The sequence below is a fragment of the Berghia stephanieae genome, chromosome 13 (genome assembly GCF_034508935.2).
Source record: "Berghia stephanieae isolate SIO BIC M18660-M18661 chromosome 13, UCSD_Bste_1.3, whole genome shotgun sequence".
Lineage (NCBI taxonomy): Eukaryota > Metazoa > Mollusca > Gastropoda > Nudibranchia > Aeolidiidae > Berghia > Berghia stephanieae.
This window is the reverse complement of record NC_088372.1, coordinates 12,673,028-12,686,088: the sequence shown is the minus strand read 5'-3', so window position 1 is coordinate 12,686,088 and position 13,061 is coordinate 12,673,028. Positions and strand designations below refer to the sequence as shown.

Sequence of the window (13,061 nt, the reverse complement as noted above, 5' to 3'; positions counted from 1 at the left end):
TCCAGACACAACAAGCACAGGATCCCACTAAGAGGAATACACTCGAATGTTTACAAACCATTACACATTCAAAACAAAAATAATTCAACAGTACATAAACAGAGAGATGATTTGCAAGGGAAAAAATATATCATCTCCCAAAATTGTAACTATACATTTCATTTGACTTTTTCCCTCCCAGCCAAGGACTCTGGCCAGGGTCAGGACAAAACCAAGCCCATAATGTTCCACATTTGGTATTTTGTTCTTTTTCGAAGCTGTTATATTAATTTTTGTTCATTATTTATATACATTATTTTATATGTAACTACACTCATCCAAAGAATAGTCTCTTGATCACTCACGTGCAACAATGGATCTTTTAAATAAAATAATAAAATAAAATTCCCTTTATTCATCTAATAGGGGAAATTGGTCTCTGGGGTCTATTCCAAGGAAGACTGGAATAACTCAGACATCAGCCGCAGTGCAGCGCCGCAAATTGAGCTAGGGCGAGGTGACTTGCTCAAGGCCACACAGCGCAGCGGGAGGTGCTTGAACTCTGTACCTTTTGGGTACAAAGCAAAGACCATACCGCTGAGCCACGTGGGCTTTTGCGCCTCTTCTTTCAGAAAACAAACTTCTGTACCATTTCCATCCAAAAAAAGGATCACTGCAGAATTCCCATCCTATATAAACAGGCTCTCACACCACTCCTGCTGTCCAACGAACAGGCCTTTGCAAAATTCCATTGAAAAATCTGGTCTTCACACAGGTTCGGTGCAATAGACAGGCCTCTGCAGACAACCCGCTTGCAATGAATGAGTTTCAGTCAGCAGTGCCCCTAGGCATGCAACCAAACAGAAATTAGCCCCTTCCCAAGGAAGAAACAAGCCTCTGCACCACAACTACTTATGTTCTGGATTGTTGTAAAGTTTGTGGTTCTATTAACTAATTCAGTGCTATAGACAAGTATCCTTGCCAGAGTGTCCCAGAGAGTGTTCCTGTCCACATATTACAGTATTCCCATTCGTTTTTTCTGTCTCATTCAAATTGAAATAATATGTGTTATAAATCAGATCAAAGTTATTAATGGCTGATACAGAGATATTCTGAAATAGCTTAAGCATTTTAAGTCGCCACTCATTTACTCATTATTACCATCCTCTGCCCATCATTTTCCTTGCTTGTTGGTCAAAAGACAAAAAGTAAAATTATGAAAATCTACAATGTCAACATCAAATTTCTTTAAATTATTGAATTCTGACTTATTAAGTATATACATTTGCTTTACCAACAAGATGCAAAAGAGATTATGCAAATCTGATAGCTAGATTTGTCTAGCAATAAGTAACTTAAATTTAAATACAATGTCAGTGTCAACAAAATTGCCCATTATGACAGGCGATTAACTCAGTATTTAATCAGTTAATTGCCTAATCCTTCACAAAAAAGGTGAAATTGGAAAGGCTTCGGATGGGAACAGTACAATGGACGTTTCAGATACAAACCCTTCGTCAGCAAAACTATAAACAAAGGCATGTAGAAAACAGAACAAAATTTAGTGAGAATTTTATCGTCTGTATTCCTGGACAGTTGGGAGTATGAATGAAATGTCAAATGTTTCATTCATACTCAACCACCCATCTATTTATTGTTTTGTTTTTAAGGGCTTTACGACACTTGCAACACATTAAGGTCATATCAGTGCCAGTAAAAGTAAGAAAATGGGATAGTAAAAAGTTATAGAATTACAATTAAAGCACCAAAGAAAAGGCAAGACAAAGGGGAATTGGTTCAAATAACAGGTGTAGATTCCAAGAGCACACAATCAAAGTACTTAGTTTGAGATCACTAAAAGTCTCATCCATTCACAAGCACAGGTTTCCACTAAGAGGAATACACTCAAATGTTTTACAAATCATATATAATAAAAAGAAAACATAATACAGTGCATAACAGAGAGATGATTTACAATGAAAAAAATATCTCCCAAAACTAACCATACATTTGACTGTTTCCCTCTCAGCCAGGGCATCTGGCCAGGACCAGGACAAAACCAAGTAAGACAAAGACAGAAAGCAAGTTGGAAAACAGATATAGGGGAATAGAAGGACGCATTAAGTACCTCTCTGCCCGCTATGGGGGGTCAGGAACCCCACCCAGAACCACCCATCTATTTGTTACAGTGAAGTATTAGCTTAAAACAAGAAAGTCAGACATGTTGGTTACATATTTAAGATTTATTATTCACAAACAACAATTAATGTCATCAGATCATAACATCAAATCATAACGTTCTCTCTCTCTCTCTCTCTCTCTCTCTCTCTCTCTCTCTCTCTCTCTCTCTCTCTCTCTCTCTCTCTCTCTCTCTCTCTCTCTCTCTCTCACACACACACACACACACAAACACTCTATCTCTCTCACACAAACACTCTCTCTTGCTTGTTTTTGTTTTTAGGGGAGTGCTTGCAACATTGTTAGGTCATTTCAGCACCAGTAAAAAGGAAGATGATAGAGGAAAGTTGAGTTAAAAAGCACCTAAGAAAACAGAAGGCAAAGGGGACTGGTTGAAATAGGGAACGGAAGGTTCCATGAGCAATCAAGTGATCTGCAAATTTTGACATTACAAGCACAGGCAAAGATCCCGCTATGAAAGGATACACTCAAATGTTTACTAAGTGCAAGCTATAATATACATTATTATTCAAAACTAATATTTATAATAGTAAAAACATAGAAATGATTTCCAAGGAAAAGAATATCAACTATTAAAAAAGGTAGTTAACATTTAACTGACTCCTTCCCAGCTTAGGATCCCAGCCAGGATCAGGGGGGAAAAAAAAAGAGCAATCTCAATCTTGAGCAAAGACAGAAAAAAATAGAAAGGGAAACATATATATGGGATAGAAGACACAGCAAGTGACCACTATGAGAGGTCAGAAGACACTCTCACTCTCTCTTTCTCTCTCTCTCTCTCTCTTATCAGTCTATTGTTCCTCTCACAAATGCACACATTGACAGAAATACACAAACACACATGTATATAAATATCTACAAACATACATTATATCTCCCTCCCCCCCCCCCCCCCCCCCCTCCCCTCAATCACTTTGCAATAATATAAATGCAATTTTGATCAGAGTTCATTCATATCAATCTCAATTGGAAGTGACATCACATCACATTACGTGTCGGTGAGAAAACTTTGGAAAACTTTTTGACTTTGAGCAACAAATAAATCTGATTGTCTATCCACCTTACCAAACCAATACCATGTCAAGCTTTTAATCATTTACCCTTCGTAAAATTTTAAAAACAAGCTTTTACATAAAATTAAATCCGTGTCTGAAATTTGCTATGCATATGCTCTCTTCTGACATTAAAAAGTAACAACTGATCTATTTTGCAAATAAAATGACTATCGAATTTTATTTTAAACTTATTTGTTTATATTTTTTATGGATTCAATCCCCTGCATTGGTAATTTACGGCTAAACGTGTTCAAAAAGATTTTTGAGAATTTCCATCCATTCGATCGATTTAACAGTGACAACTGAGGGGAAAAACTTTAAAGAAAAAATTTTGGCTAGAAATTTGTCTGTTTTTGTTTTTAAAATTTCAACGGCACTTGCAACAGACATGAGTCATTTAAGCACCAGGAAAAGTAAGACAACAGGTTTAGATAAAAGAGGGGGAATGTAGAAAACTTGTCCTTCAAATATCGATCGATTAAAAAGACCCTCATCCAATCAAAAACTCTAAAATCTGAGATGTCCTTGAAGTCTTCTTAGAAGTCCCACTCTTGAGAGTTTTTGACAAGCAGGGGGTCTTTTTAATCAATAAATATTTGAAGGATATTTTCTGGCCAAATTTCAAAAACATGTTTTTTTGGGGGGTTTTGGGGTTTTTCTTTTTAGAATGAGGCAGAACAGAACTTGGTGTAAGATAAAGAACTGAACAAGTGTGTACAAAAGGTGCTAGACAAAGCTAAAACAAGCCTTCTCCCTAATTTCTCAATTTGAAATTTTCATATAAAATTGGAGCAACTAAAAAATGTCTTCATTCTCGTCCTCTTTTTTTTCAATGTTTGTGTTGTGTGATGCAAGCAAAGGTTCGCAGAGTAAAACGTGTTACTTTGTGAAGATTTAAGAATTAAAATTGTCCCACCTATCGGGAACCTCTGTGGTGAAATAGTAGAACATCCGACCAGTAATTAGGAAGTCTGAAGTTTGATCCCCAGTCAAGGGAGACTGATTTTTTGCGATGGCTATTTTTTAATTGTATTTTTCTTCCTTGCTTTGTCGGGCACCTTTCATTCACACTTGTTCAGATCTTTATCTTACACAGTGCCTGCTCCCTCATTTCTCGACCTGCAATGTCATATTTTCAATCTAAACATTCATTTCAAAACATTTTAGCCAAGTGACATTTTTTTTTAAAAGCATTATTCTTTATAGTACGGATACTACATTTTATTTTATTTTCCTTTTACAATGCAGCTGTTAATGCTTAAATGAAATATTATTACACAGCAAAAAAAATATATCTAAATTTCACAGAACCAATAAAAGAAAGACCATGACTCAAAACATACATTCTGGTATTAAAAAATACTAAACAATTGAAGATGGTTAGAACTATTGTAAAATATTACATATTTAGTTTTCGCCTTTCTAACCAAAAAGAAGTAGAAAATAAAATCATCAATATTGACTATTTAATTCAATCCATTGACCCCAAAAGAATCTGTATGCCAGTTTTATCCCTATATAAGTGGCAAATTTATTCTTATAACTTCCTTGACCCTTTAGTCCACTATATTTTTTACTCAACCTCTCAAACAATTTTAAGTTGATGAATGAATGGCAGTACAAGTGATAACAAGATTGGATATCGATATCGCCCCCGTCATAGTCATCATCTCCTCATTCCACCCCTAGGGTTACGGCCAGCCCCTCCACCGCCACCACCCCCACCAGCAGCAGAGTTGGGTCCTACAACATTCCCATTGCCCATGTTGCTGTTACCAAAACCTCCTGGATTATTGGCCATGTTGTTTCCATTGGGAAGAGGCCGGTTGTTGACATGTGGAGGCCTCGGGGTCAGACCTCTTGGCTGATTGAAATTTTGGACATTGTTTCCGCCTGTTGATAAATAAATAATAACAAAAATATTATAGATAAATAAACTTTATTCGTTCATAAGGAAATTGCGTTTACAAATGTGAATTACAAGAATTAATAAATAATTGTTATAAAATATATCAACATAATTTTATAATAATAATAAAATTTATAGAGCGCCAATTTCGACCTAATATGTTCAATGGCGCTTTACAAGGCATAGGTGACATGAGAATTTTAAGAGAATTAAATTTTACAATTAAAAAAAAATTAAATGTTACAACTGTAGGTGATCTATTTAAAAACTTGAGCTTTGAGCTTTTATATAGAAGAGCAATATCCACTAAACGTGCTCAAATTGCTTTACAAAGGGTCGCTGACCAACAGCAACATGTAACATGTAGAACAAGACATGACGCATGTTATGCAATAATACAATTTCTTTTTTCGACAGAGACAACGCTGTTAACAGCCGGGTACTCATTTTACACCTGAGTACGGTAAGAGAATAGGAGTAAAGAGTCTTTTCCAAGGACTCAACTATGCGCCAAGCGAGGCTTGAACCCAGGACCTTCCGTTCCAAAAGCAAGTGTCATCTATTAAGTTATACCAATGAAATATGAAGAATGTGATTTGAAATATTAAGCAAAAGTTAATCTGAAATATTCTGTCCAGTCTAGACTAGAAGCACTCAATAGTATGAGCAATACAGTAAGTAGAATAAATAAGAAGCTTTTATAATATCAATATTAATATATAAAAATGTATGATACATTGTGTATGCATTATGTATAATGCATATATATTATATAGATATAAAAGCAAAATAAAAATGAATTTCATGTAAATATACCTTTTTTTATATTCAATGAAAGACGATATAATAATTTTTAAAAGAAAATGTCAGGTATTGAAAGACTACAGATCATAGTTGTGAATTAAAAAGCCTGGTGCTGGTTGGAAGAAAAGACTGCCAATGTCTCTCACTCTTTGTGCCAATAGGTACCATCTGACAGCTTCTCTGGGATATTTTTATATGTTTTGACAATGGATGAGAAGCATCATCACTTATCTTTGTGTTATTACGAATATTAGAATATAACATTATCATTAATAATAGTAAAGTGGATTCTATGAAAGTACACACCACCTCAATACCCGTTCTGCTGTCTCAATATATATCCCTCTTTCTTATCGCTTAATATTTATTTACAGCACATTCACCCAAACTCTGTCATTATTTTTTTTTTTTTTTCAATAACAACCATTACTTTCAAATATTGATGCTAAGCATTTAGTTTAAAAACTCATAAAATCCACCAGCCAGATATAACGTACCAAGGGCTGATTAACACAATTCAGTGAGAACCACTCATAAAAATGACTGGATAAAAACAATCACAAAGAGCTGAGCGACGTCAATTTCGTTCCTTCTGTACAAGAGATTTATCTAGACGAAGCACATTTGACCATTTGACTTATAAATTTTAAATGTACAAAAAAGTTTCATCGATTTATCTTGATTAATGCCAAAGTTATGGCACACTTTCATTAAAACACATCCAAATAACAGTCAATCAACTTTTTAGAAATAAAATCCTATACAACGGAAGGGTTTTACCAATTATTAGGACCAAAAAGAAAAAAAAAACATAACTTTTAAAACTATTGATGGATTATTTTCAAAGTTTAAAAACCTATGTATTCAGCTCACACGGAGCTTTAATTTTATAACAGTTTTAAGTCAATAGGTCAAAATATAAAGAATCATTTATTATAGCCATATGGTTCCCCCCCCCCCCTCCTACTTCTTCGTTCTTTTTCTTCTTCTACTCCTCTTCCTAATAAAGCGACTGACTCAGACTGAAGAGTATTATTGTCTATGTACACATCCTTTACTAGACATCAGTGGTGTGGAGACCTGTGGTCTTATACCTGGAGGTTGGGGACCTTGCCCTTCAATTTTTCCATGCTGTCCTTGACCTTGGGATGAGGGGTCTTCTGTTGGCGACTTTCTCTGTGAGGGATCCTGAGTGTTAGGGAATAAATGCAACAAACTGAGTGACCACAAAATTAAATCCTGATTGCGGATGACATTTATGCATAAATTTACACCACACACAAAATCGTTATTGTCTTTGCACAAATTACAAAAATTTTTAAGAAAAACCTGAGCTAACCTTCATTGCTGTTTTTTCAACATAAATTTTAATAATCTTAAAAACTTGACCTTTCACTTTTATATAATACGATATCCACTTATAGTGATCAAAGCCAGACCTGCCAATCTTTTGAAAATGAAAAGAGGGACACCCGACCGAACTGAACATGCTTACGACGCAAACCAGATAGAACCCCATATAATTACTTGAAATCCATAGTAAATAAAGTAGAGGGTTTTTTTATTATTATTATTTTCTTTTTATAGATTCGATTCTTTCTGTTTTGATTTTTTTTTTTTTTATAGATTCGATTTTTTTTAATTTTTTTTTTTAGAAAATAATTTTCAAAAATGAAGGACGGCTTGGCGCAAATGCGGGACGGTTGGCAGGCCTGCAAAGCACTTTACACGAGGTCCCAAGCCAACAGTAACACACCATGTAGAATGAGACATGCATGACTTTTGTAAGGCTTTTTATCACAATATTTTTTGACAGAAACAACGTTGTTAATGGTCAGGTACTCATTTTATACACACATTTACAGATTTTCTATTTGAGCACAGTGATATAATGTGGATAAAGTTCCATTTCTGAAGACTCAACTTTGAGCTGCCCATTAAGGAATTCCAATGAGGGACTGAAGGCAAGGGGGAGCAGCGTGGCTCAGCGGTATGGTCTTTGTTTTTGTTGTTTTTTAAGGGTTTTACGGTGCTTGCAACACATTTAGGTCATATCAGCCCCAGTAAACATGAAGAAAATGAGATTGTTAAATGTTCTAGAATTACAATTAAAGCACCCAAGAGAAAGTAAGACAAAGGGGAACTGGGAACAAATAGGGATCAGATGTAGATTCCAAGAGCATACCACCAATGTACTTAGTTTGAAATCACCTATAAGTCTCATCTGGACACAAGCACAAAATCCAACAAAGAGGAATACACACAAATGCTTACATTATACATTCAAAATAAAAATATATATAATAATACATAACGGAGAGATGATTTACAAGGAAAAAAATATCATCTTCCAAAACAATAACTATGCATTTGACTGTTTCCTCCCAGCCAGGACTCTAGCTCATTCCAAGGCATGTTGGAAAACAGATATAGGGGGATAGAAGACACAGAAGTGCCTCCCTGCCCACTATGGGAGGCCAGGAACCCCACCCAGGGTATGGTCTTTGTTTCGTACCCGAAAGGTAACAAGTTCCATCACCCCCCACTGTGCTTTGTGACCTTGAGCAAGTCACCTCGCCCAAGCTCAATTTGCGGCGCTGCACTGCGGCTGACGCCTGGGTTATTCCCGTCTTCCCTTGGAATAGACTCTAGAGACAAATTTCCCCTATGGGATGAATAAAGGGAATTTTATTTATTCTATTTTAATTTTATTTATTCATTTAAGTGTCATACCACAAAAGCCAAACAAAACCAATCATTTTAAATTATAAAATTCGTTTTGTTTTTAAGACTGTTATTACTATTACGCTTGCGACAATAAATTGCTGTTGTCCATTTCAGGCTATAGAAACCAGGATAAATTTCGGTTCCATGGGCTTCATGGATCTGTTACTACTTTTTTTTAAATTTTGTAAACAACACTCACTGTTTTGGCAAATTCTGGGTTCATTTCACTAAAGTTTGGAATTTCTGTAAATGTAAGGCAAAACCTGTAATCAAAGAAAAATGTGATCTAAGTTTGAATTCATGTCGATCTTGATGAAGATAATGGTGATGGCGATTAAAATAGAAATGATGATCATGATGATGATGAGGAGGAGGATGTTGATGATAGTTTTTGAAAATGGGTATAAAAGTAATAATAATATTAAGAAGAAGAAGAAGAAGAAGAAGAAGAAGAAGAAGAAGAAGAAGAAGAAGAAGAAGAAGAAGAAGAAGAAGAAGAAGAAAAGAAGAAGAAAGAAGAAGAAGAAGAAGAAGAAAGAAGATGAAGAAGAAAGAAGAAGAAAAGAAGAAGAAGAAGAAAAGAAGAAGAAGAAGAAGAGAGAAGAAGAAGAAGAAGAAGAGAAGAAGAAGAAGAAGAAGAAGAAGAAGAAGAAGAAGAAGAAGAAGAAGAAGAAGAAGAAGAAGAAGAAGAAGAAGAAGAAGAAGAAGAAGAAGAAGAAGAAGAAGAAGAAGAAGAAGAAGAAGAAGAAGAAGAAGAAGAAGAAGAAAAAGAAGAAGAAGAAGAAAAAGAATAAACTCCAGCACAGTTTCCTCAAACTCCTCGGGACATGCAAAAACGTTCGAGGAAACCGTACATTGCCATGACATTTGATAGGGGAGGAAGGTCAGTGGTAGTCTTTGCTTTGTACCCGAAAGATACTTCGTTTGAATATCCACTGAGTTACATGGCTGTCAACAAGCCATTTTATCCCTAGATCAATTTGAGGCACTATGCTATGGCTGATACCTGGGTTATTCCAGTCTTCCCTTTGAATAAATAAACCCCAAGACAAATTTCCGCATGAGGATGAATAACGGGAACTTTATTATTATTTACTTTATCGACATGTTACAAGGGATATATATGTGTGTGTGTGTGGGGGGGGGGAAGGGTATTGCTGTATCACAATATTCATTTACCACCGTAGCCAATCACTTGCATATCATGGCACGTGGCATTGAAACTGGAACTAATGGCGAAGTGATAAGAATAAACAGAGAGGTGTCCTTCATGGAGATGGAGTGTATGAGTGGCTGTGCATGTCTGCATGTGTATTATATACTACACACACACACACATGCAGAGTAGACAAATATACACATAAGTAACTGCCAATATCACAGTAAGTCATCAGTGGTCGAAATCAAGGGCTGCACTGTTTTTTAAACTTTAATTTATCAATTATTTTTTACGTTGGCTTGGTGAAATTAGTTCAAGGAAACTGTTCGAGGTAAAAATTTGTTTGAGGAAGGAATGGAATGATGACAAAGAATAAAAAGGAAAAAATTCGGGGCATTCCGATGAGTTTGAGGAAATCATGTGTTCAAGGAAACCGTGCAGGAGTGTAATAATAATAATAATAATAAATTAATAATAATAAAAATAATAATAATAATAATAATAATAATAATAATAATAATAATAATAATAATAATAACAATAATAATAATAATAATAATAATAATAATAATACTAATATAATTATAATAAAAACAGCAATAATAATTATATTTCTATAGCGACTATGAATCAATGCTAATAGCCTAACCAAAGATCCGGCTAATTTGGTCAGAGCGAGTAAAAGACAATGACACACTGAGGTTTTGATATCGAAAAATTCCTTTTTTTTTTTTGCTTCCAAACTATCTGTTACTGTAGTTACAATAAAAGTGATTATTTTCTCTTGTAGAAAAAGGATTAAACCTTATTCAAACATTCGTAATAGATATACTTACTCTCCAATTTTAAGAACTTCGCCAATTTTTCCTGTATAAAGGGTTAGGCAGCCTTTCCACAATGAAGCATATCTGAAAAAAATAAAAATTTTAGAAAACCTTTTCTCCACAAAAATCACCATTTTAAATCTATAAAATTATTATAGAACAAACTATGTCATACTTACTTATTTAGGCCTTTCACTCCTCCTGGAGCTTAGGCCATCAACACTCCTCGTGCGGATATGTGGTCTTGTGATATGACACTCTCCTTCGGGTAACAATGCTAAACAGCATTGTCTCTGTCCGAAAAAATTGTAACATCGACTAACAGGCTGATGCTGATGTCCCGTCCTAAATGTTAAATGTTGCTATTGGCCAGGGACTCCTTGTAAAGCGCTTTGAGCACATTTAGTGGATATTGCGCTCTATAGAAGAAGAAAAAAAAAGCTCAATTTTTAAGTACAGTAAAAGGAAGCTAGGGCTTTGCCAAATCTAGATGTTTTGTGTCCATCATACACCCCTCTGATAGGCACTCTACTCAGTGCGACTGGAGTTTGGGTGTTTAACTTCATCATCTCTGTCTCCCTGTGATTGTGATTGAATTTGAGAGCTGTGCTTACTGAGATTGAAGCATGAGAGTTGTTATGTCCTGCATTTGCCTACGGTTGGGACACATTTGTTATATGGTTTGCTATGACATAAAATATTAAATCAAACATGATCATTATTATCATTATTTCAGGTTTCAACTGAGAAAAATGATAAATACAAAGCTGACACAATCTAGGAAAACATAAATTCAGATTCATAAATCTTTCCCCTAGTCATTTAACTAGTGCAGTTTTGAGTTCTTGTGGCACGACACTGACACTCAGCCTCTGACCTCTAGGTTCCTGGTTCAAATATCGTGGTGGGTGGCCCACAAGGGAGTCCTTAAAAAGATACTTTACTCACATTCTATCCCCAATCCAGGTGTAAAATGAGTACCTGGTCAATAACAGAGTTGTCTCTGACAAAAACAAAAAAAAAATTATAGAGCGCAATATCACACAGTGTAATCAAAGAAAACAAAAAAAAAAAACAACTGTAATTGTATCTCAACTTAGAAGCATCATGTCTCGTTCTTCATGTTAAGCATTGCTGTTGGCTCTGAACCCCTTGTAAAGTAAAGCACTTTGAGAACAGTCAGAGGATTTATTTTTAAAATATATAAAAATCAATAAAACAATGTTTGTTTTTTATTTGAAAAATTGATTTCTCACCCCCTCATGAATTTACAAATGTCCCCTGATTGTATGGCAGCACCTGCATCATCCCACACAGATAAATTCATTGAACCCGTCTTGTCCGCTATTTTGCATGAACGAACGTCATGGCCATCTTTTGTTCTTGATGGCTTCCCTTTTATGAAAAATATACAAATGAGGTCATTCTGGACAAAAGTACAATTTCTAATCATTTGCAGGATATCTGTAAGGAATTTGAATGGAGATTTTTTCATTCTTTTAAAAGGGTTAATGTATATAAATTTAAATGTATAAAGAATCTTTGAAAATACATAAGAGAGCGGAGGCTCTTTGTCCAATAATAATAATGATAATAATAATAATAACAATAATAATAATAATAATAATAATAATAATAATAATAATAATAATAATAATAATAATAATAATAATAATCATCATCATATTTTTATAGCGCCTATCATCAAAACCATCTTTTCTATACCTAGCCAATAAGAATGCTGATTTTGGAATTGTTTTGAAATTTATCGCTCGATTGGCAGATATAAATGTAATAAAAACAGCCTACCATCTCTTGCCTTCATGAAATGTCTGTATTATGAGTCCTACATGTACAGGATGATTACTCATTGATTTTTCATTCAAAAACTCATTTCTTTCATCAAACTTGCTGATAATATGAGAGAATTTTAATAGTGTGACACCTAAAATATGATATCAACAATATGGTTAGATTCAAACAATAGTCATGTTTGATCATATTTAAACTATCGGTATTAGCTTTTTAAAAATGGTAATATTATTTTCTCAGGATTTTCCTCTCTTAGATTTTCTCAATTTGTTTTATTCAGCGCCGTGCTTGCTTTTATCTAAATCCAAACCTATTTCATATTCCATGTGAGTTGTTTTCATCCAAAACTCAATACAAGAAAAAGTGTAAGTGTAAGATTGCTTGTCAAAAAGATAAAGATTTTGAGAAAAAGTGACCAATTTAAAAATGCAATCCGTCAGTCTTCTCAATCCCTGCTGTTGACTAATTTTGGAAACAATTGATTTTAAATTCTAATAAAAAGTTTGTGTTGGTGAACCATTTCAAAAACTTAAGGGAAAATTCTAAAATATAATTATGAAGCAAAAAATTGCTAAAATAAATATAAATGTATT

The 13,061-nt window shown here is 34.5% G+C and overlaps 1 protein-coding gene across 2 annotated transcripts in view; it reads right to left on the bottom strand.

Annotated features, from left to right (window-relative positions):
* Nucleotides 1-2,207: 2,207 nt before the first annotated feature.
* Nucleotides 2,208-13,061, bottom strand: part of LOC144958501 (uncharacterized) — a 12,703-nt gene continuing 1,849 nt past the window's right edge. Inside the window, exons 3-7 of one of the 2 annotated variants that reach the window (XM_078890505.1) lie at nt 11,913-12,051; nt 10,669-10,740; nt 8,873-8,936; nt 7,041-7,134; nt 2,208-5,126 (exon numbers count right to left, since the gene is read on the bottom strand). In XM_078890505.1, coding sequence (XP_078746631.1) covers nt 4,900-5,126; nt 7,041-7,134; nt 8,873-8,936; nt 10,669-10,740; nt 11,913-12,051 — 596 coding nt within the window. In that variant the 3' untranslated portion in view covers nt 2,208-4,899. The remainder of the gene's footprint in view (nt 5,127-7,040; nt 7,135-8,872; nt 8,937-10,668; nt 10,741-11,912; nt 12,052-13,061) is intronic. The other variant, XM_078890506.1, reaches the window with a different exon arrangement.